The sequence below is a fragment of the Ursus maritimus genome, unplaced genomic scaffold (assembly GCF_017311325.1).
Source record: "Ursus maritimus isolate PB19 unplaced genomic scaffold, ASM1731132v1 scaffold_1, whole genome shotgun sequence".
Classification (NCBI taxonomy): Eukaryota; Metazoa; Chordata; class Mammalia; order Carnivora; family Ursidae; genus Ursus; species Ursus maritimus.
In genome coordinates this window covers 11,808,649-11,831,678 of record NW_024423343.1, presented here as the reverse complement: position 1 = coordinate 11,831,678, position 23,030 = coordinate 11,808,649, and the positions used below count along the sequence as shown (strand labels likewise).

Here is a 23,030-nt window from a genome sequence, read left to right as displayed (position 1 = left end):
GAATCCCTTATGGTGTTTTTTTGTTTTGTTTTGTTTTTTATAATAAAACTACTTGGATGTCGGTATTTTATGTTGGAAAGGCGAGCCAAGTTCACAATGCAGCAGTTACAATGCAGTGCATTCTGTGTAATCTGTAGCGCGCCCCAGGAGCAATGGTAAACCGTGAAATGCCGTCCTGGCCCACAGGATAATTAGCAGGATCTAACGCCGTGCAGAGAGAAGCACAATGGTTGTCGGCTGAGGTCAATAAAAGTAAGGAAAAGTTCTGATAAAAGCAGTACACCCCAAATTAGATAAAGAGCAGCCTCTGTATCAGGCTGCAGATATGTCAAAAGCCTTCCCTGCTAATTGAAGAAACCTTTTGAGGTTTAACAGCTCATAAATTTGCACTGGGAATGCCCTATTGTTCTGAGGTTATAAGTCTTGTCTTTGAAATTTAACAGTTGTACTTTTATATTGCATTCCTCCAAGAGAACCATTGTAAACATGAAGGGTTTGCATTTTAACATAAATTTGAACAATGTGGTTTTAAAAGGGTTCACCACATCAAAGGGAGGCTGTTTGGGCATGTTTTATAAATTCTTTTTTTCTATAGTATTTAAAGGTACAAATGACTCAGAGAAGTATGTTCCATTTATATCAGTCATGTTGGCGTAGTGTCCTCATTGGGGCTTTTGACCGTCCTTATTTTTTCTAATGTAAGAGCGTCTGAAAACAGGTCTAGGCCTTTTGCCAAGTCAGTTGCCCTTAATCTACTATCAGACCCATAGAAACAATTCTGGAAATGTGGTTTATACTTGGTCTAAATAGCAACAAATTCAGTGCCTTTTCATGGTCATCTTTTTTTTTTTCCTCGACTCAAAATACCCAGTGTATCAACTTGCAATTTCTTCTTTTTTCATGTACCAATTATGGCCCCTCCCGTGTCCTCATAGCCTCCCATTTAAAAAAAAAACCCACTCATTTTTTGCTGAGCCACTGGTTAAAGTGAGGAAAGCTGGATGTTAAAGGGGAGATGTGGGTGCTGGTTTCCAGAGCAGGCTGGTGGTATACAGAGAACACTGGGCTGAGATCCAACCCCCGGTGTCCAGGCCGCATGATTTGCTGGCTCTGAGACCTCAGGAAATCGCACACCTTCTGGAGCCTCAGTTTGGCCATCTGTAAAATGAGGACAGTAGTTACTCCTCTACCCGTCCCTGCCTCCCTCTCTCTCATTCTTGCATCCGTTCGTTTATTTATTCATCCCTGGAGAGAGAATGTGAACACAGCCCCTCACTCCTCTTACCCCGCAGAGCTCACAGCCCAATGAGGACACACGTTACTGAAATAATGAGTCCTGTCAAATTACTAATGGGGGCATCATTTGCTTTGAAGGAAGGGGATGTGCTCCCATGAGAGCTAAGGGCAGACAACCCTCACTGAGAGTTCAGGGGAACGCAGTCCCTTTCCTGAGGAGCCAGTGTTTGAGCTGGTGGCTGGAGAAGGGATAAGCGGTGAGTGGGAGGTGATGGGAGGCAGGCGTCCTGGGCCGGGGACAAATTTTGATGTTTATACTTAAATAAAAGGAAGCCCTTGGCAGGCAGAGGATGGACTTGATGAGGTGTGTGTTTTCCAAAAGCTCTCCCATGACTGCGTAGGGAATGGCCGGTAGGAAGACCAGAGAGAATGTGGGGGGATCCTTTCAGGGCTCAGATGCCAGCTCAGGCTCACAGAACAGGTGGCTCAGGCGGGGTTGGTGATGGGGCAGATGGGGAGAAATGGATGAGTTCCGGAAATGTTCAGGTTAAAGTGCCAGGATTTGGTGATGTGTCCCAGAGGGGCAGGTGAGGAAGGGGGAGGTGTCCAGGATGACCAGGATCTGGGTGTGTGTGAGTCATTGGCTGTGTTCCCGGGAGGGGGCAGCCTGGAAGGGGGGGTCATTGGTAAAATAATAAGTACCACTTACCCTTGATTATTTGGGGCCAGGTGCTGACATCCTTCGATTCGTTCATTTCTGAGCACATGTATGCTGCATGGATAAGAAAATCCAGGGTCAGGGAGGAGACTAACTTGTCTGAGGACACAGAACAAGGAGCAGAAGTGGTATTCAAACTCAAGTCTGTCTGGCTCCAGAAATCCTTCCCTCCCACTGTCCCCTGCCAGAGCCAGGTAGCAGAAAGGCACTTCTGTAAACCACCAGTGTCCACCCCTGGTGTGACAAGGGAACTGTGGGTTATATAGGATGAAATGCCTTAAAGGAAAATAAGGAAGCCAGGCAGCAGGAACGGACGGTGGAGAGCCTGGTCCTGCCCCCGTAGCTGCATGAACTAGAAAACCGTTTATCCTCCCTGTGCTTCTGTCTTCCATCTGCAAGATGAGCCGACTGGATGCCACCATCCCAGGTGACACCCCCCCCCCCATTCTGAAAACCTGGGATCTTTAGGATGGACGGGACGCATCTCACACAGAATCTCACACACTTGATCGAATCTTCAGAGCGTCCTTCTTAAAGCCATGCACAGGGCTTCCAGGAGAAGGCACACATGGGGATAACTTCCAAAGAGGCTCAGAAAGCAACGTAATCCTTCCCTTCATCGAAATCATCCGTTTTCCAAGATAAGCCAAATGTTAGACTCCAAACTTGGCACTTAAAGTTCCAAAAATTTAGTTCCGAGTTCTCCCTTAATGTTCATAAAGTTTTATTTTACTAGAAATTATTAATGGATCTGTAAGAATAAGTCACTGTTTGTTGTTACTGAGTACCTCTCCATAGCCGAGGCCGTTTCAGAATCCTTCCTGAGCAATTCTAGGTCGGTTTGAGCCGTTTCAGGGGTGTGAGGACAGTCGGAGAAGCCCCCAGGCCTTCCAGAGGCTGGGAGGGGAGGGCTTGTTTATGAGAGATGGTCCCATCATGGTGTGTGTGTGTGTGTGTGTGTGTGTGTGTGTGTGCACATACACGTGCCCACACAGAAGCAGGTGTGTGCACACGTGCGTGCACTCGCACACGTGCACACACACACTAATACGGCACAAGATCAGAATGGGGTGTGGGTGGCGGTGAGTTAACCAGACCAAAGAGAACACACAAGAAGTGGCAGTTAGGTTCAGGGTTAGGCTAAATACCATCGAATACAGAAGCAAGCATGTTTTTAAAATGACCGTCATACTTGTGGGATAGATTATCACATCCCCGAAATCCACAAGCGCCACAGCTCAAGGTGAATTTCTCCGCTCTCAGCTCTGGGCACAGAGAGCAAGGCTCCTTGTGTATTTCCTCCGACGGCCTCTTATCTCCCGGGGCTGATCCACTGGGAGAGGCTCTCCTTCCCTGGTATGGACGTCTTGGTAGAGGAGCCCACCCCAGTTTTCAGAGCCACTGGCCATCACCATTCAGAATTCATGGCTATCATGCTTTAGATGAGGGTGCCTCATCCTTCGTTCCCTTATTCCCATCTCCTCCCTCTCCTGCCTTTTTTCTTTCTTTAAACCATCTGGGCACAGTGTTCACGGCATTTTATCTGCTCGTGGCGGGGTGCGGAGCTTGTTTCCTGGGGAGGCCCTCCGCCTGCCCCCCGCCAACCCGTGCCCTGTGGACTGTAGCCGTGGCCCACTCTGTGGAGGGGTTTCTCAGAGCAGGGTTTCTTTGTCTCCCCCTCCTCCCGCCTGAGAGAAAAGGCTGCAGGTGGCATTCAGCTTTCGTGAGAGCTCTGAACCACAGTGTTCCCCTTGGCCATCAACAATCTCAGGGACAGTTTCCTAGGTCAGGGATTGTTTTTCAGTTCTGCGTTGATATCAGTATCTGTGGACATGCGGTTATGCACTAATCAGGCCTATGGTATTTGAAAAGCAGAAATAATTTGAATTTTTAAAGTGTTTAAGATGCATTCAGCTGGGTTGTACGTAGTACATCTCCTATCTTGACCTACTTCTGGCTACTGAACGTTCTCTAAAGTATGGTGAACCCCAGAGCCCAGGAAAACTTCAGGAATTTCCTAGAGGAAACAGATGGACTGAATTGTGTTCTGAAGCCTAGGGCCTCCCCTCACCCGTTCCTCACCCAAGAACATCTCAGGGTTTGGCCAGAGACCAAGATCCCCAGACCTTGAAATTCCCTACCTGCCACCATCTATCTATGTTTCTCCAGCGCCCTCTGGCCCTGCTGTTCTGGCTGGGTCATCCTGACCCCCTCTCTGCCCAGCCCCCATGGATGGCGCCTCAGTTGGTTCTTTGTCCATTGACCAGACATCTGTGATGCACCCCCCATGTACCAGGCAGCAGGGATCCAGAGTGAACCGCTTCATTCCAAGGACTAGGGGAGGGATGCTGGGCCAGTTTCCTCTACTCTGATGTTACGACTCCTAGAATCTCCAGGCCAGTACCGTAATGGTACTTGTTATATTCTTCAGGAGAGCTGGGTTATGCCGATATCTTACACATCGTCCAGGATTGAGTGTGAACAACCCAAGAAACTACCAGCATCTTGGTCCATGAAAAATGTGACCAAAGACCTACTTGTATGAAACCAGTCACCATGCTGGTGCTGACAGTCAAGGCCAAACGAACCCCCAGAACACATTTTGGCATTCTTTTGATGCAAGTTTCTCCAAGTGGGGCCAGCAGGTCACTCTAGGTGCTTGAGGAAAAAAATGCAGATTCCTGGGCCCCACCGCAGACATTGGTCTGGGATCTCCCAAGTCACAACCTAGAATCTGCCTCTCACCTAGCTCCCCCACATCCAGCTTTGGGACTTCCTGTTCTAGATCCAGTATCTGGCCTTTAGTGCTTCAACACGCCATGTTTCTTGCACGACTGGGTGACAGGGAAGCGCTGGGTAGCTGTGGAGCCTGGTACGTGTGGCCACCGAGCCTAGGAGCCAGCGGTCCCAACGCCCGTGCCTCCCCGGCCCCGCAGCCTTGTTCCTCCTGACATGCAGTTACCTGTTGTCCAGGGCGACCTGGACTTGATCCCCAACTAATCACTGTCAACAGACGTTTCCAGCCTACGTCCCCTTGTCCTTTTCCAAAGTTCTCCTCACAGTGACTCTCCGTATTCTTTTCCTTATTCCTTGATTTCTCAGGATGATAGTTATTTGTATTTTCATGCCCAAAGGCTAAATGTTGTTTTTCAGAAGATTGAAGTTTTTTGAGTGAAATATTGTCTAATTTTAAATGGTCTGTGATTTCAGAAGTCAATGAAAACATTATTTGGGGCCTTTGCTTAAAGAGCTGAAACTTGAGGGCACCTGGGTGGCTCACTCGGTTGAGCATCTGCCTTTGGCTCAGGTCATGATCTCAGGGTCCTGGGATCAAGTCCCACATCGGGCTCCCTGCTCAGCAGGGAGTCTGCTTCTCCCTCTGCCTGCTGTTCCCTCCCACTCCTGCTCACGCTCTCTCTCGCTCTCTCTCAAATAAATAAATAAAATCTTAGGGGAAAAAAAAGCTGAAACTTGAGCTGTCTCTGATTTGGAGCTCAAGGCAGAGGGAGTGAGAAAAAAATGAAATAGGTCTAAACATAAAAAATGCTTCTCTGTACCTCTGTCTGAACAGGGGCTTTGAAAGCTGGAACGAAAAACAATAACCTTGGAGATTTTGTTGTTTCTGAGTGAAGGACCTCTCCCCGAACAGGAAAGGGGGTAGGCTACGCACCTGGCATTTCATCCCTTGGAGCGGGGGAGCTGCTGGCCCAGGCAGGACGTCAGCCACCAGGAAGCACATCTCCACCTCCCTCAGATCACTGGGGGCTGCCCAGCAGCCGAGAAAGCCAGACCACCCATTACCAAGCCTCCAATTGCCAAGACCCCTACGTGGCCCCTTTGAGCCGGGGCTGGCCGGGACAGCAGCTGAGCGTCTGGGGTCATAGTCTAAGGAATTAAACACATCCTCCAGGAAGGAGCTATCGAAGCTGGAGTTCTTCGCAGATTTCTAGAACTCAGAGAATACTCCGTTTATAAGCCCTGGCCCTGCACACTCTCAACCACTGCATCAGGCATAGTCAGAATGAGCCAGAAGCCCCTTCTTGATCTTGCTTCCTCCCTCCCGATATTCTGCTGGGTGGTACGAGGAGAAGGGGCAGAAGGAAAGAGGACCAGGGGCAGGTGTAAGGGGGGCCTTGGGTGAAAATGTGGGCCACTAAGCAGAACTGCTTTGATTCGGTTTTAAAATAAATCATTTCTAGTATCACTGCATCGAAGATGGTCTTATTACCACAGATTGTTTCTGTTTGTCTTTTCTAATTTGGGGTTCGGGCGAAACAGAGCATTGCAGTGAAGAGCGCACTGTGGTACAAGGCAGCAAGCGTGGTAGCGAGCGTGGGTTCTGGGTTTAGAGCGGGTTAAAATACCTGTCTCCACATCTACGTCCATGCCCAGGTCTAACCCTCCGAGTGCCCCGTCTGTCCCCTCTGCTCTTGAAGAAGTCGGATAGGACCTAGAAACTGCTGGCTGCTGGCAAAGAATCCCCGGGTTTCAGACCATCGAGACAATAAACAACTCCATCATATTCAGTGAAGCGGCTTGTGCAGAGCCCATCTGTTTCAAAATAACCCCAGTTCTGCTTACGATGCGGAATGCTTTGTTGACTGCAGTTTGCCCTAGTTTTCCTCAGCCGACTCCGTGTCACAGGCCTCTGGGTCCACCTGCTGGCAAGTGTAAAGCCTGGAAGGAAACTCGGGGTTGGAAGAAAAATCCAAGCTGTAGCTCACGGTTCCCCAGAGCCATGCAGGTCAGAATCACCTGGGAGCTCATTAAAAATACAGTGGCCTGGGCTCCATGCCAGGCCTGCAGAGTTGGAAGCTCTCAAACAACTGTCGTGGCGATTCGCACACTCACATCAGTGTGAGAGAAACACTTGGCCTGGAATTCAGGGACCTGGAGCTGGGCCGAGGTCAGGGATAACCCCCAACCATATCCAGTCATTCCCAAACAGGTGACGAAGACTGCTAGAGGTCCCCACTCCTGCTTCTCCCATTTTATCCTGGTAACTCTTGGTGGCGAGAGTCAACGCTTTATTCCCTCAGAACTCATCGAAAATGTTTAAAAGTGGAGGAACCTGGCAAACATTACTGAACCAAGTGCTCAAGGTTACATGACACGTGATTAGTCATGTTGATAGCAGGAACCCCGGATATGATAACAGAGAGGGCGCCTCACCTCTGTGGCCTTCTTCCCATAACCTGAATCCAAACGTGCGGAAAAACATCGGACAAACCAGACCGAGGGCCATTCTACAGGCTTCCTGGCCGGTACTCCTCGAGGTTGTCAAGGTCATAGGAAGCCAGAAAAAATGGGAGCAGTTGCCACAGACCAGAAGAGGCTAAGAAGATATAGCCAACTAAATATGCTATTGGATCCTAATACAGAGAAGGAAAATTCGTAGAAAAACTGGTAATATCCAAATGAAGTCTGGAATTCAGTTAATAGTAATGCACCCATCTCTGGAAATGAGTTCTTAGTTTTGACAGCCATACCATGGTGATCTTAGATAATATTCGCGGAATTGAATTGTCTGTATTATCTTTGGAACTTTTCTGCAAATCTGGAATTATTCCAAAATAAAAAGTTTGCTAAAAGTTAAAATGCCAGAGCAGAGGGGCACTGAAATAGACCAGTTGAGTTGGAGGATGTTGCCAAGGAGCATAGTATGGCCAGTCGTGTGCCCAGCTGCCAGAAGTCACGGCCAGGCTGGCCAATGGGGGCAGGCCGGGTCCTCCAGCATTGCCCCAGCCTGGGGACAGTAGAAGAGGAGGCCAGTGTGGCCTGTTGTGCTCTCCCATCTTAGACCAGCCAACTCAGTGTCTCACCGGGAACCACACAAGTCGTGGAATTTCTGCACGGAGGGTGAAATGTCCAGTCCAGCACCCTCGCGGCACAGATGAGCCCGAAGCCTGAGGAGGAGAAGTGACTTATCCAGAATCCTGGCGGAGTCAGGATGTAAACCCATGTCTGGTGAGGTGTGTTCTTTTTCCACAGCAGTTCTCAGTGATTTGATACATTGCTTGCAACAAAATCCCTTGGGTGCTCATTAAAATGCAGCTTCCTGGGTTTCCTTCCCCCACTGGCGAGCTTCCGCCCAAGAGAGAAAAGGCCGGAGAGTCAGAGCTGACCGAGGGCTGAGGAGTTGGGAGACTGGTGCCGATAGCCATTTGGACCTGGGTGCCTTTGAATCCTTTGTGCCTCTGAGAGTTCTTGGAGTGGAGGAGTCCAGCAGAGATGCGGGCCGGGTGGGTGTGCTCACTGCGTATATCCCGCCGGGGCCCAGTCTGTGGGCAGGTGTGGAATCTCCGTAAGAAACGTCAGGATACAGAGGGGATCACAGCTGCCCCCCCCCCCGAAGACCAGTCAGCACGGGCCTGTGGAATTCTCATTTCCCAAAGGGGGTTGTCCTCTTTTTTTCTAGCATTTTCCATACTCCTGTGTGTATGTGTTTGATCAGAACTCCCTCCTCCCTCGCAGATGGGAAGTTCTGCCTTCAGTTTTCTTTTTTTTCTCTTGGAAAGTCTGTTCTCAAACCTGTGTCTCAAGACAAGGCCCACGTTTGGTTTCTATCATCCCAGCCAGACACATAGGGTCCCTCATATGTACTAGACAATGAGAATATAGAATTGAGAGCCAGCCTCTGCCCCCAGGGAGTCCTATGTCTAGTTTTCCCAGATTTGTGTATATTTGTCCAGCGAATATCCCTAGATGATTTTGAGTTGAAAAAAAAAAAATAGGGTCCCAAAGTACATGGATGTTCTCAGAGATAGTCAGCCTCTTGTCAGTTTCCGAAATCAGCTGATATGATGGATAAACTGAGATACCTCCAGATTGCTGACCAGACAGCATTTTGTTTTAGATCAAGGAAAATTTGAAACATTCCAAAACATCATTAAATGTATATAAAAGGTGTTTGAAAATCATTTCTAGTGTCATGAAAACTTGTCTTGATAAAGTTTGAAGGTGGTGATAGAATTTGCAAAGGATTTAGGACAGATTGATTTTAAAAAGAGGAAAGTCTTTTAGTATTAAAATTCACATTCATTCATTAAAAAAAAAATCTCATAAGCAATCCAAGTGTCTGTCGATAGATGAGTAGATAAAGAAGATGGGGTCTAGTATACAGTGGAGCTTTCCTCAGTCATAAAAGAACGGATGGGGTCTTGCCATTTGCAACCACATGGGTGGACCTGGGAGGGCATGATGCTCAGTGAAATAAGTCAGAGAAAGACAAATACCATATGACTTTACTTACATGTGGAATCTAAAAAATAAAACAAATGAATAAACAAGAAAAAGCAGAAACAGACCCATAAATACAGAGAACAAACTGATGGTTGCCGGGGTTGGGTGGGGGGAGGAGGAGGAGATGGGCAGAATGTATAAATGGGATTGGGAGAGCCAGGCTTCCCGTTCTGGAAGGAACAAGTCAGGGCAATAAAAGGCACAACTGAAGGAATACAGTCGCTGGTATGATGCTGCGTGGTGATGTGGTAGCTGCACTGTGGTGAGCCTGGCATCACGTACAGCATTGCTGAATCGCTGTGCGGTGCACTTGAAGCTAGTGTAACAGTGCACGTCAGCTAGACTCTAGTTAAAAAGAAAAGCCTCGTGTTACCGTGATTGCTGATGACAGGTGGACACTCAGCCTCTCCTTCCTCCCTTGCCTCTCCTCCAGCATAGTGAGGGAGCAAGTGCCTCGAAAACTATTTCTGCGAGAAGTTATAAACTGTTCTCTGTTTAAAAAATGCTTGATAGTGAACCACCAAGGCTGCCCTTTAGAGCCGGGCCTGTTGCTAAAACTGTATACCTCATCAAAGGAGATCCTAATCCCAGATCCCTTCAGTTACCCAAGAAAGTTTACTGTTTGCAGTGAGCCCTGTCCAAGGCAGAAGGCAAACTTCAGATCCTGCCTCCAAGTCGTGATTAAAGCAGTAGTATTGTTTAGGTTCACAGAGTCTGGTTCGGGATTAAGGAAGACAACTCATACACCTCAGATCTGGAGCAGAGTAGAAAGGGATCCATCTGGGTTTGAGTCTTGACTCAGCCTCTGACTGGCTATGGGGCTTTGGCAAGTTACTTGAAATCTTTAAGCCTCAGTTCCTCTGTCTATAAATAGACGATGAAGTTCTTACTTGGAGGGTAAGTAGAATAAAAACCCCATATAGCAAGATGGGTCATAAACATAACATAAAATGAAGCCACTCACAAAGCTTGCATATCGTACGAATCCATTTATGCACAAAACTAGACAAAGGGATCTACACCGTTGGAAATCCGGAGAGCGGGTGCTGTTGAGTGTGGGAGTCGTGACTAGAACGGTACACGTAGAGGTTTGTGAATGCTGGAAATGTTCTGTGTTTTGATCTGGATATTGGTCCCGCATGTTCAGTTCATGAAAATTAATCAAGCTGTGCAGTTGTGTAGAAGGAGGGAGAATAAGTAGGGTGAGCTTATAAAAATGGCCTCGCAGACGTCCCTTGTCTCCGGAACTTTCTCTTTCTGTTCTAGAGGTCAGACCATACATTGTCTATATTGCAAGAAACACTAGACCTGACACGGTAGATCCAATATTTTAGGTTACTTGAATTGCTAACTGGATTATAGCCTATTTATTTTAAGTCCATTGAAGCCATAAAGATTTCCCAAATTAACTAACGTTAGATCAGAGAGAAAAGGACAACAGGTAATGTAGCAACTGAGTGGGTTTCCATTTCAGAGCTTCTCGTTTTGAGATCCCAGATACTATTTCAGAACAAAGAAATATCCCCACTGTGGCTGACTTGATTGGTTGAAGAGTAAAAATGGGATTATTTTCTCTCTCGAGTCACTTCTAAATGTTACCTTTTCTGCAATCCATAACGAAGCTTCGGTTTGTATGGAGTTACGAGGTTTTAGGTGAATTTCAAACTCTTTTTAAAAGAAATAGATGGATGGGTAGATAGATAGATGTTATAATTAATGACCCAAAAAGTAAAGCGGTCTTATGTCCTTAAGTATCTCCCCTTTTCAAAGAACGTCTTGCCAAATTGCTGGACTTGGAATTTCTTCCAGCCTCTTTGGTCTTTGTCAGTAAATGACTTAGCAGCCATCCTTTCAGAAGGCATTTTGGGAGCTTTGCAATTCGTGGAATTCTAATAAAGTAACCTTCTTAAAAGAGAGAATGTGAGTCCCATGCTGCTGCCCGCATTTGACAGTAGAAATCCCTGAGAACGCTGGTGATTTATTTAGAGGTTTCCTGGTTTAAAAAAAAAAAGTGATTGCCTCTTTAGCTTTCTAGGATAAGGGAATGACATGCCGTCCTGTGACTCGTATCAGTATAATTTCACTGAATGGTGTAGAGTGCTTCTCAGGTCACGGGCAAGGTCTGTGAATACCAGCAAATTAAACCTCTCTATTTACAGGGATGGCGAACAGGAGGGAAAAGGGCCATCAGCCCGTGGTGCTCTTTTTAGCAATTCTTACCTGGATGAAATTGCTTCTCTTCCCTTAGATGTATAATGCAGAGGTTACTGCATTATACATAAGGGCAGAGAACTGAAAATTTTTCCATCAAGAACCACGAATCAATAAATCTTATGATCTCACTGCTGGTGCTATAATTGAGCTAAATCACCTGAAAACGGGCACTGTTCCTGAGGTTCTTTGAAGAAGGCTCACTGTTTCTTTGAGTAACATTGAGGACTGACCTCCATTTACAGGGACGTGGAGGCAAGGCTCGTAAATGCTAATATTCTGCACCAACTGGGTTCGCCAGAGCAGGGCTGTCTCACCCGGTCCTGTGAGCGTTCAGTGCATGATTTAACTCCGCAGAGAAAAGGAGGTCTTGGCCGAGCCCGCCAACTTCCCCAGTGACTGCAGGGTTCCTCCTGCAGAGGCTGTTAATTACCTCTCGTTGTTTCTTAGAAGGCGAATCTTCAGGAAGCAGCAGCCGCACATTTCATCCGAAACGCTGCCAGTGAGCTTCAGACAGAAATCGGGCTCTGTCTTTTGAGAAGTGACTGTTTTTGTCGTTTTATTTTGTATCTTCTACCGAGTTAGTTCAGGATGCTAACAAGTAGACATCTGACACGTGATTCCTCATGATGTTAGAGATGAACAGTGCTAACTTCCAGCCCTCATCGGGCACTCGCTGCATGCCTGGGGCTCAGCTAAGCGTTTTAGGTGCAACATTTCTCTTCTTGCCTCTCAACCATCCAGGGAAGGAGTTCCGTTTAAGTCCTCTTTTATAGATAGGGAAACGAAGACCAAATGAAGGCAACCGGCTTGCTCCAGGATGTGTGGTTAAAAGTAGAGAGGTCGGGATTTAGTCTCAGGCGGTCAGACTGCACCATGGTGGGAGGGACCCAGCAGACACCTTGCTGCGCAGCCTCCCCTCACACAAGTGCTTAATAAATGTAAGTACATAGCGAAACCACTTCTAAGAGCCTTTGAGAAATGCCCGCAGAGCATCCTGGAGGCTGCGGAGAGAAGTAATAGATCAGGTGACACAACTGAAAACTACAGAAACAGAAGCAAATTTAAAAGTAAACGAATGGCAGGGGTTTGGAAGACAGAGCTTAGCTGAGACTTGGATGGGACAGCAAAGGCCTTGTCCCCAGGGTGGCACTGACCGAAAACACAGACGTGACAAATGGTGTCATCATTCATGACTGACATCAAATATGTTACTGTGTCCAAAACAGCAAAGATTAATTTACACTTGAGAACTTTCCAAAGAAATTAACCCCTGGGATTAAGAGCAGTGTAGTGTTCAGAGCCTGAAAGGAAGCAATTAAGGCATTCTTCAGACAGTGGGGGGTGGCTTTGATGTTATCAGAAACACTGAGTTTGAAGGATTTTAAATACCCACAACATCAGGCTTGATTACAAACTGGGTGTTGTTGTTGTGTTACTGTTAGAACCAGGGCCTTCTGCTGGTCCTGGAAAGCCAGAAATGTGAGGGGACCCATGCGGGAACTTTGCAGTCATGTCTGGTGACAGCAGAGTCCTATCGAGTCAACGGCTTTAGGATGGATATTCTTTTTCTCTTTCCAGACTCAACCCCACACACCCGTCGGGGTTTGGGCAGGAGCGCATGGGCTGGCGAGATGCCAGAGGTGATGACAACGATGTGGGGTCATGGGGACAGTGGGTGGGAGAACCAGGTGCAAGATTTTGCTGCCCCTTGGGCCGGCCTCATGAGCTTATGTTTGTCCCTAACACTCTCTGAGTCTCAGCTCCCTCGTCCATAAACTTGGGATCACAGAACTAGGAGTGAAAGCTGACTGACCTAGGGCACCGTAAAAGGGCTCTGTGAGCCAAAGAGTGATCATTGCTCCTTGATGTGAGTTACCTGCTTCTGTACTTGGCACTTCGTCGGCTCAGCCCCGTTCTCCCCACATGCCTTGTGAGCGAGTCCAGAGCGCATGTGTGTGGGCTGCTCGTTTTGAGAGTGGGACCCAGGAGCCTTCGTGGTCCACAGCTTTGAGTCCTTCTCTCCATGGAAACGTGCATTCTCGGGCTTTGTCTTGTGGGCACCGTGATTCCCTTTGGGAGTCTGAGCACTCTTGCAGCTTCCACGGGCTCCTGTCCCCTGGCCCAGACTCAACATGCCACGTCGAGCTTGCCTCCGACTCTCCCACAGCTCTCCCTCACGGCTCCCTGCCTTGCTGGAACAGGTGTCGCGTGCTCGCCTGCACTCACCAGTGCAATGCAGAACCGTCTTATTGTTGAAAACTGTCAAAGGAAAGCAGGATTTAAAGCTCATCGTACACAACAGATTTAAGCAATAAACTAATAGTAATTGGATCCATGAATTTCGCTGTAACTTCTTTTTTAAAAAAGATTTATTTATTTATTTTAGAGAGAGAGCGCGAGGGGCAGAGGGAGAGAGAAAGAAGCAGACTCCCCACTGAGCGCAGAGCCCCACGCGAGGCTCAATCTCGCAACCCTGCAATCACAACTGAGCCCAAATCGAGAGTCGGACGCTTAACCGACTGAGCCACCCAGGTGCCCCTTTCTGTAATGTCAAGGCATTTGCCTCTTTGTAAAAAGAGAAATTCCTTTTCAAACGTATACAGCCAAAACCGTATCCAATTAAACTTTAACCTTAATAGTATTCATAAACTCTTTATGGTGAAAGTCTTACAAGCCTGTACTATGTTCAAATGTCATCCTTAATGAAGGTTGATAAATTGACACAGGTTACACTGTCCCAAAAACCCTTGGAGGAGAGTGTGGCCAGCAGGAGTGTGCATGGGGCCAGGCCTGCCCAGCTCACGTGTGGGTTCCCAGGCAGGAATGGCTGCAGGGGCTTCTGGGGGGTACTTCTCCTATGGTCTCAACAAGAAAGGAGAACCAAACAAGGATAAGTGTTGGGGAAGCCACAAGATGAAAGAAGCGTTACCTTTTGCCTGCCTTTTAACCATTGCTCGTCGTCTGACCCCTGAAGTTCCAGCGGTAGGCTGAGCAGACTGATTTGTTTTAATCAATTTTTTTATTAACCGTAACCGACATACAGCATCATGTAAACGTTAAGGCGTGTACGCGCTGCTTTAATATATTTGCATACTGCAGTGTGATGACTACAGGGCCGTCAGCCAGCACTGGCACATGTCACATACTCACCAGCTCCTTTTTTGTGTTGAAAACAGTGGATTTAGTCTCTTAGCAACCTCGAAGTTTGTAATACCGTATTCTTGACTGTAATCACAGTGTTGTGCATTAGATCTCCAGGTCTTACTTATCCACTCGCTTTAAGTTTGTGCCCTTAAACAGAAGCTCCCAGCTCGCCCTCCCCCAGCCCCGGGGAACTGTCGTTCCACTCTGTTTTCCCAGATTCGGTTTTTCCGATTCCACGTGTAGGTGATATCATACAGTGTTTGTCTTCCTTTGTGAGAAGGCTGACTTAGTTTCCTGAGCTTTTGCTAACATATTTTTATCATAATGTTTCTTAACAATGGTCCTATCAATACCCATTACCTGGGACCGTCTTTGAAAAGGCACCGCTCTTGGAAAATGAGCAGAAACTCTTTTCAGGAACGATGTCCATGGTCCTTCATCTGATTTTCAGATGTTATGCCTGCTTTTTTGTCCGTCTGCCCCGATATCGGTCATCATGGTAACGAGGCCCCTGCTTTGCGGCCCCCGGTCCTCGGTGGTGTGTGTGTCAGGCAGCTGGAGTGGGCATTGGGGCTGCAGGAGGCCGCGGGCAGAGGGAGGAAAAAGGAGAACATGAAGCTGATGAAGAAAAACCAAACCGCATACATGGTGGGGAAGTTAGAAACAGCAACGAGTTACTTCTGGGCATAAAAAAATAAATAGGCCCTGGGGACCTTGTAGACATTAGATGATGTAAATTATAAAGCATGATGGAAAAAAAAATGGGGAGTTTTGTCAAGAATCTTCGAAATGAGTGGATTAGATTCATAGACTGGACCACACTAAAAATATTTACTTGATGTTGAAATGGAGTATTGACAACTGAGACTGAAATATGTTTGGTATATTTCGGCTTCGTGCTAAAATAAAGATGACACCCAAGCCATCAGTCTTCCTTCCCCCCTGAAATCCTCGGGAACAATGCCTTGTAAATGTCAGAACGATGGATGGGCAGCGTTTGATTTTTCCCTGTGGTTTCCGCCGACAGGAGCCAGCGGGCCGAGCCCCCCGCCCTACGGGTTCCGTCTCTCCCCAGAAGAAGAAATGAGAAGGCAGCGGCTTCGCAGATTTGACCACCAGTGACGGGTCCAGCTGCGGGATCATTGCCCACGGGGTTCCTCCCCCGAGCCCTGACTTACACGGAAGCGGGGCGCTGCGTCCTCTGCCGTCGGCCTCGACTCGCCGTCCCGTGGCCCCGTGGGTCCCCACGCACGGCCGCACTGACTCGCCCTGAAACCAGCCTTCTGGGCGCAGCGCACAGCTGTCCGGAGCGCCCCGCTGCCGGCCCCGTTCTCCCGCGGGCAGGGGGCGGTTCCGCCTCGCAGGGACCGGCGTCCACACGCCTCCCTCGTGCTGCGCGCTCAGCGCAGCCCCTGCCTCGTGCTGTCCGCGCAGACCGTGACGTGTACCAGCCAGCCTGGACGATCGGGGCCCCGTGGTGCGCTCGACCTGGCAGGAAGTGAGAAGCCAACCCTGGGCCTCCTGACAGGCTGTCCTGGTGACTTTCCGGGAACACGAGGCGGCTACCGTAACTGGTGTTCTGGTCACCCCTGCCCGGACGCCTCGCCGCCTTGGGCCCCTGCGTCCCGGTGGTGGTGGCCGCATCCTCTCTCCGTTTTTACGTGGCTCTGCCTTTATGGACTCTTTGGCTGAAAAAGTGTGGGTAAGAACTCGGGTGGGGAAACCACCCACACGCGCTGTTAGATGTCAGGTGCACTGAGGTTTTGGGCTCACAGCACCCTCCCCCCCCAACCCCCCCGTGACAGGACAGTTCCCGGAGCTGTGACCTGTGTCCTGGAGCAGCCAGCAAAGCAGCGGCAGGTGCTAGAGGCGGAGGAAAGCAGTCGCTTGCTGGGCTGGTCCCTGAGAAATCCCTCCGAGGAGGTACTGGTTTCTCCTAAAAAGTGCCTTTTAAAGGACCACGGTAACAGCCACTTGTCCTGGCCGGGCGTCCAAGATCCCCCAGGACCCCCGCAGCGGTAGCGCCCACAGGCTGTCCACGTCCCTCCTGGTGCTTGTGCTCCATGAATAAAAGGACAAAGTCAGGTATCACTGCTACTTATCGTCATGGAGATGTTTATTTTTAAAGAGCGTTAGAAGCAGAAAAGGATCCTCTTATTTTCATTTATATTCCTAGCATTTATATATAGTTTTCTGATAATGAAAGTAATATATATGCCTTCTGTATGCACAAAGCAAACACCTGAAGGGAATATACACCTACGTTAGCAGAGGTGTTCTTTGCGGGTAGAGCACATAGGATTTTTGCTTTCTGGTTTTTTACAATTTTATATTGCAGTCTTTTTTAAATGTGTGTATTTGTATGTATGTGTATTGCTTTTGCAATCAGGAAAACGGATTCATGTAATAATACAGCAAGAACTATATAATCAGGAAAATACACTTAATAAGTACTATGTCTCCACTGAGAAATTCACAATATAAAAAATACAAATAAATACATGTACAATATTAAAATCAACTATATTCTCACCACGTATAGGTACCCAAGGTTAACATTTTGGGGGCATGACTGTCAGTTTTTCTTTGTACACGTTTGACACACTTGGAGCGTACCACCCATGCGGTTTGGTATCCACTTCCTCATCTGAATTGATCTGGGAGAGGCTCTGACGCCAAATGAGCTAAGAAAACCCTCAGGTCCTGAGGGCATTCTGACCCGCACGAGGATACCTGGGCTCCGCAGGGTCATTTATAATCCGTGTGAAGCTACGTACTGCTTGTTTATGATATGAGTCGCGTCTGTGAGTCTGGCAGCCTTACACACGTTAAAATGTTCAAGTTACAGTCATTTCTCTCGCTCCCAAACTCTACGGATTTGCCTCCCGTTTCCCCGATTCTTACACCATCTTCTCCTGGCACATCGTAAAGGTAATTCTGTGATAGCACTGACGTCTTGCCCTGTTACTGTTTATGCACGACTACACGCAAGTGAGCCTTCTGCACGGGGAGTGTGGACTGTGAATGGCTCGGGGACAAGGACTGTGTCTTATCTTTCTGCACTGTCCCTCTCTCCCCTGCCACCACCCAAAGGCTGGCCCTGGCTCCTGGGGGCACTCCCTGAATGTTTTCTCACCAAACTGTTCTTTCTGTGACATTCAAGTCCAACCACTGTATCTGGAAGTAGTTTTCTTAACGGCTGTGGAGTCCGGTAATAGTAGCTCCTTGCTCTGTCCTATACAAATAGATACAAAGACACCAGAATTGGATTTTGTGTGGTATAAATGATAAAACATGCACACCTTTATTTATGGAGTGGAACATCACTCAACTTCAGAGATGTGGGAAAGGTCGTCTTAGTTATAAATACAAACCAAGTATCTTAGCACAGCAACGAAAATGTTCTAGAAATCATTGTAATTACTTTGTTGTTGATAGATTGGCCTGTGACCAATGCTTATTATTTGCAGTGTCCATCTTATTTTTTTTTTCCCGCAATAAGGAATCCCCAGAGGTATGTCAACAATCTGGAATTGGGTTGACAAAGACAAAAGCAAGTGTGTTAGACGAATTTCCTCTAGTAGAGAATCAGCATTTAGGGCTGTTTTAAAATTTGGTTGGTAGTTTGGTTGATAGCAGTTTCCTGACTGTTAAGCATCCAGTCGCCATACTTTGGTTGTGGTCAGCCCACTTAGGAGACCTCTCAATCCAGAATCTTTCTGAAGACGAGGGAATGGTTACGGTGGCTTCCTTATAAGGACCTCGAGTGCACTGCCTATGATTCCAAAGTCCTCCCTTGCTATTCGAGCCCCCTCCATCTTTTGAAGCCGGGTGCTGCCGAGGCACAGGCCCACAGTGAGTGGCCGGGTCTGGTGGGAGCAGGGCCAGCCTACATATCTGACACCCGTTCTGCCACTGGGGGAGCGGATATAGAAGCCATGAGGCCCGCCATCCAGAACAGCCTGTAAGACAGGGTGTGGCAGCGCTGGCCTCCTCGTTCCCAGGCTTCATATCTCTTGAGAGGTTCAGGATTCAGTAAAGAATTGTATTCAGTTGGTCGTTTTTATCAAGGCTTGTATGTACAGCTCTTCCTTTCCTTCCTGTGGGGTATTGCAGTCCTTTCCTGGGTTATGGTTTTGGTTTTGGTTTTGCCCCACTCTTGCAGTTTAGAAGCACAGACTCTCCACTTACGGGACCTTAACGTCTCCCAATTCGTTGCTCTACTCGACACTTAAAATCTCTCTTCACTCAGCTCTGCCAGCTCTCCCAGCTCATCCTCCAAAGTTAACTCTCGTGCTGAGCACTCGTCACCTCCGGACCCTTTACTACGTCTGCTGCCAATGCATGAAGGTCAGACTCAACAGCCTCCATCATGGGGTTCTGGCCAAGCTTTCAACCTCATTCCCCGTTATCCGTAACAGAGTCTGCGCTGCTCACGGGTCTCCCCGTCTAAGGCATGAGCTTTCCTGACCCTGTGACTTGACTGTGACGTGCTTTTATGTGGGACAGTCTTTTCCTCTCTCTCAGCCCATCCAGACCCTCCCCGTCCTGCCTCCAGATACCACAGCCCAGAATGATCTACTGCTCTTGTTGGCTGTTGGTCGTAGTTTCCACAGCCTCTTGGAATTGCTCGGTATCCTGCAATGAGAGAATGTCTTTTCTCTCTAGATTGTAAGCTTCATGAGGCAGGGACCATGACTGTTTCTGTGTATTTCCTCACAGTACCTTGAACAGTGCTCTGTCTGGAATGTCAGAACCAATAAATGCCTATGGATTGAAACAGAAACTCATTTATACCATCACCAGCGGCACATAGAAAAAGGTATGCGTGTTGCTAATTGATCCTGTTATGGTTATTTGGTTTTTTCTTGAATCACATCAAGGAAGGAGTAACTTGAAGGAAAGGATTTGCCCATAGAAAGAATTTCAGGATTTTCCCAAGCTTCATAAGGTGGCACGCTTACTGATCAGACGGTGGGGAGGGATCACCACCCTTGGGAGTCCGTCTGAAGACAGACCCCACGTCACTGCACAAAATTCAAGATCCCAGTATGTCCAAAAAATATCACTGAGGACTCCATGTGTATACCACCAAATCTGGTCATTATACTTTGCAGGAAAGCTTTTGATATGTCCACACTAACCTTTTTTTTCCCCTTCTGTTATATTTAGGGGTAGGGAAGAGTGATCTTGACATCTTGTTCAGATCACAGAAATGAACTGGCAGATTTGAACGTGTGATTTATGCTTTATCAAAGAAAACTAGAGCATAGCCAGTAGAAATCATTAAATTTGGTAGTAGTACATACTGGTGCTTGGGAGGAGACTGGGATGATCAAAATCAGTAGTGTCGTGTGGCTTTAAGGGGCTCGTAGAATCTGGGGCACACACAAGCAGAACCCGAGAAGCAGCACCCCCGCATGGCTCCCTGTAAACACAACTGATGGCGTCCCTTTCCTAAGCATTGAAACAAGCTGCTCACCCACTGGCTGGGCTTCCTGCCAGGAAGTGGTGAAGTTGTTTCTCTTGCTTTATTCCCTCCTAAATGCCCAGTTAGCATCTCGAGGGAAGTGTTAAAAGCAAGAACAAATCAAAGAAAAGTATGTGACTTCATAGATTCGTAGTATTTATTTGAGGTCCTTAAAAGTTGCTGTCTGACTTTGAGATGTGGTCTCTTTATAAGATCCCTCCATCAATAATTGAAAATACCCTGCACGTCCTTTGTAGTAGCAGGTAATTCTTCAAACAAGCGAACAGGTCTTGAGGATCTCATTAAAGAATAGCACCAGGGCCAACTTTCCAGCTACTCGGGAATATGGGCCCTGGGCCAGCATGTTCAGCAGCACCTAGAACTTGCTGAAAATTCTGACTCCTGCCCCGGACCAAATGAATTGTAATCGCATTTTAACAGGTCCCAAGTGTCCAAGAATGGTTAAAGAAGATGGAGTATATATTTACAATGGGATATTATTCAACCATGAGAAAGAAGGACATCCTGCCATTTGTAACAACATGGATGGACCTTGAGGACATTATGCTAAGTGAAATAAGACAAGACAAATACTATATGATCTCTTTTATGTGTGGAATCTTAAAAAAAAGAAAAAATCCAACCCAGAAACAATAGAATGGTGGTTACCAGGGGCTGGGGAGAACGGGGAGATGGTGGCACACGCTTCCAACTGTAAGACGAATGACTTCTGGGTATCTAAAAGCACGGTGACTAGAGTTAATAGCACTGTATTATATACTAGAAATTTGCTAAGAAAGTGGGTCTTAATGGTTCTCATCGCCAGGGGAAAATAATGAGAATATGGAGGTAGAAGGGGGAAGAAAAAAGAAAACACTGGTCTCAAGTAGTTTATAGGCACCAAAATCCTTCTTAGATTTCAGTGCACAAATGCAGTTGAAGGTCATCAGGGGGCACCTGCGTGGCTCAGTGGGTTCAGCGTCAGACTCTTGGTTTCTGCTCAGGTCGTGATCTTAGGGTCGTGAGATCCAGCCCATGTCGGGCTCCGTGCTCAGTGTGGAGTCTGCTTGTCCCTCTCCTTCTGCTCCTCCCCCGCTCTCTCTCTCCCAAATAAATAAATGAAACCTTAAAAAGGAAAAAACTAGGAGATGATCATCCATTATCTGCTAGGATTGTGACCACCATTCCGTCAGAGAACCAGGCACCCTGTTTTCAGCTGGGTTCCCGAGGCTCAGGGGTGGAGTGAGGGACCGGGGATCAGCAGCGTCGCCTGCTGTTCCCGCCGCACGGAGCAGGGGAGGGCTTGGTCTCAGCGCAAGGAAGTTTGAGGGAAAGAACTTACTTGCGGCCACACACCACGTCCCTCTTGCACACAAGGTACCAATCCCAAGGACGTGTGAGCGGCAGTTGGGCGGGTCAGAACCGGACCGGCTTGAGACACCAGATGTGGAAGGTGCTGGTTACTCCTCACCGTGAGAGCAGAATGGGGGGGATCCAGCCCGCACGTGGGGTCACAGGTTGGTGACCCTGTGTGTTGCGTGTATTGTGAGGCAGGTGGGCTACTTGGCGACCAAAGCTTTTTACTTCTAATTTTAAAATTTTCTTACTTTTTCCAGACAAACAAATGAGAATGATTGCTGGTTGCGAATTGCATTGTTAGCTGATAAAATTATAAACCCCAGGTAGTTTGTCATTGAGGATGCAAGCCCAGAATAATGCATGACAGAAAGTGCCTTGCTGGCAAACGGGAGAATAAAAACAGCTAAACTGGCTGGTGCCACAGTGACCGAGCCTCCAGGGAAGGACCTCCAGATTCTTCTTTCTCCAACTCAGAGAGGTTCTTCTGAATGGCTGGTCTGGAATGGACATTAAGGGGTTCCAAAGGCCTGTCTGGTTTTCAGTGGACCCTGAGATACCAGAGGCCTTTTGGGCTCCGCCCAGATCACTCTGCCCTCATAGGTTCCCCACCTCCCTCCCTCCAAGGACAGTTGAAGACCATCTCCACACCGAGCTGGGCAGGCTGCCTGAGGATCTGTGACCTGGGACTTTGCGGTGATGGCAGCAGTTCACCATGACATCTCTATGAGACCCTTTATTTACTAACCAACCTACAAATGGGAAGCTTCTGGGAGGTGATGGTTTAATGGGTAAGAACATAATCTTTAGTGACAGACCAGGGTTCAAGTTCCACTGGGTGCTGACCGTGACCTTGAGCAAGTTACTTCTCCCTTAAACTTCAGTCTTCTTGTCTGTAAACGAGGATAGTTGAGAGGTTGAGGGGGAGTACATGCAAAAGGATTTTAATATAGTTCCTGTCGTTTAGTAGGTGCTCAAGAAATGCTAAATATTGTTATTTCTCTATCAGGTGAGAGGCTGGACCAAATACTCCTACTTAAAAAGAGGAACTCCATGAAAAGGTATCGACTATCAATACCTAACCCCTAACTTCCAGTTCCTATGGTTATCAGTGATAGTACCTTACATTTTTTCTCTTTGTAGTTGTATCTCTAACTTTTAATCCTCAGGACAACCCTGTGAAGTAGGTGGTCTCATTATTCTTCAACTGATGGGACAACTGAGGTCCGCAGGGTCTGAGCCCCCGGCCGACTCCCCATGCAGTTCAACAGGGGTTGATGCAGACACTTTGACCCTAAAACCTCGTTCCTCGTCCATCACCTACCCCATCATTGTGGGCTGGCCAGCGCTTCCCAGAGCCTCGGAATCCCATCCTTTCCCTCAAAGGCGGCACTTTCTACACTCTGCCCTTGCTCCTTCCCCCTACAATCTGCACCTTCACCATGTCACCCATTCTCCCCACTAAGGCAGCTCCAAAGTCGGCCACAGTAGGAACAAGGTACATAAGAAAGTAAACTTACTTTGGCTTGAAAGAAAATAAATGCACCAGATCAAACACACTTGTTTTTGGAGGTCAGCACAGAACTTTATATATAATGAACAATATTATAACTTGTAATACAACAAAGATTTGGGTGTCAATAGTAGACC

The 23,030-nt window shown here is 47.7% G+C and overlaps 1 protein-coding gene and 2 long non-coding RNA genes across 5 annotated transcripts in view; 2 read left to right on the top strand and 1 right to left on the bottom strand.

Annotated features, from left to right (window-relative positions):
* RHBDD1 (rhomboid domain containing 1) overlaps positions 1–19,334 on the top strand; it is a 136,716-nt gene extending 117,382 nt beyond the window's left edge. Inside the window, exon 8 of one of the 3 annotated variants that reach the window (XR_005837210.1) lies at positions 5,526–5,543. Coding sequence is in view for 2 of the 3 variants with exons in the window: in XM_040639773.1 (XP_040495707.1) it covers positions 15,582–15,676 (95 nt within the window). In the remaining variant the exon portion in view is untranslated. Of the gene's footprint in view, positions 1–5,525; positions 6,109–15,581 lie in introns of those variants that run through there. The other 2 variants (XM_040639773.1, XM_040639781.1) reach the window with 2 other exon arrangements.
* Positions 150–6,483, bottom strand: LOC121104823. Its single transcript, XR_005837211.1, has 3 exons — positions 6,319–6,483; positions 1,946–2,008; positions 150–1,158 (listed from the first exon to the last, which is right to left on the bottom strand). It is a non-coding gene; the product is annotated as an uncharacterized LOC121104823 (long non-coding RNA).
* Positions 19,335–21,084: 1,750 nt separating the features above from the next.
* LOC121104816 lies at positions 21,085–22,917 on the top strand. The gene is made up of 2 exons (XR_005837201.1): positions 21,085–22,441; positions 22,550–22,917. It is a non-coding gene; the product is annotated as an uncharacterized LOC121104816 (long non-coding RNA).
* Positions 22,918–23,030: the final 113 nt, after the last annotated feature.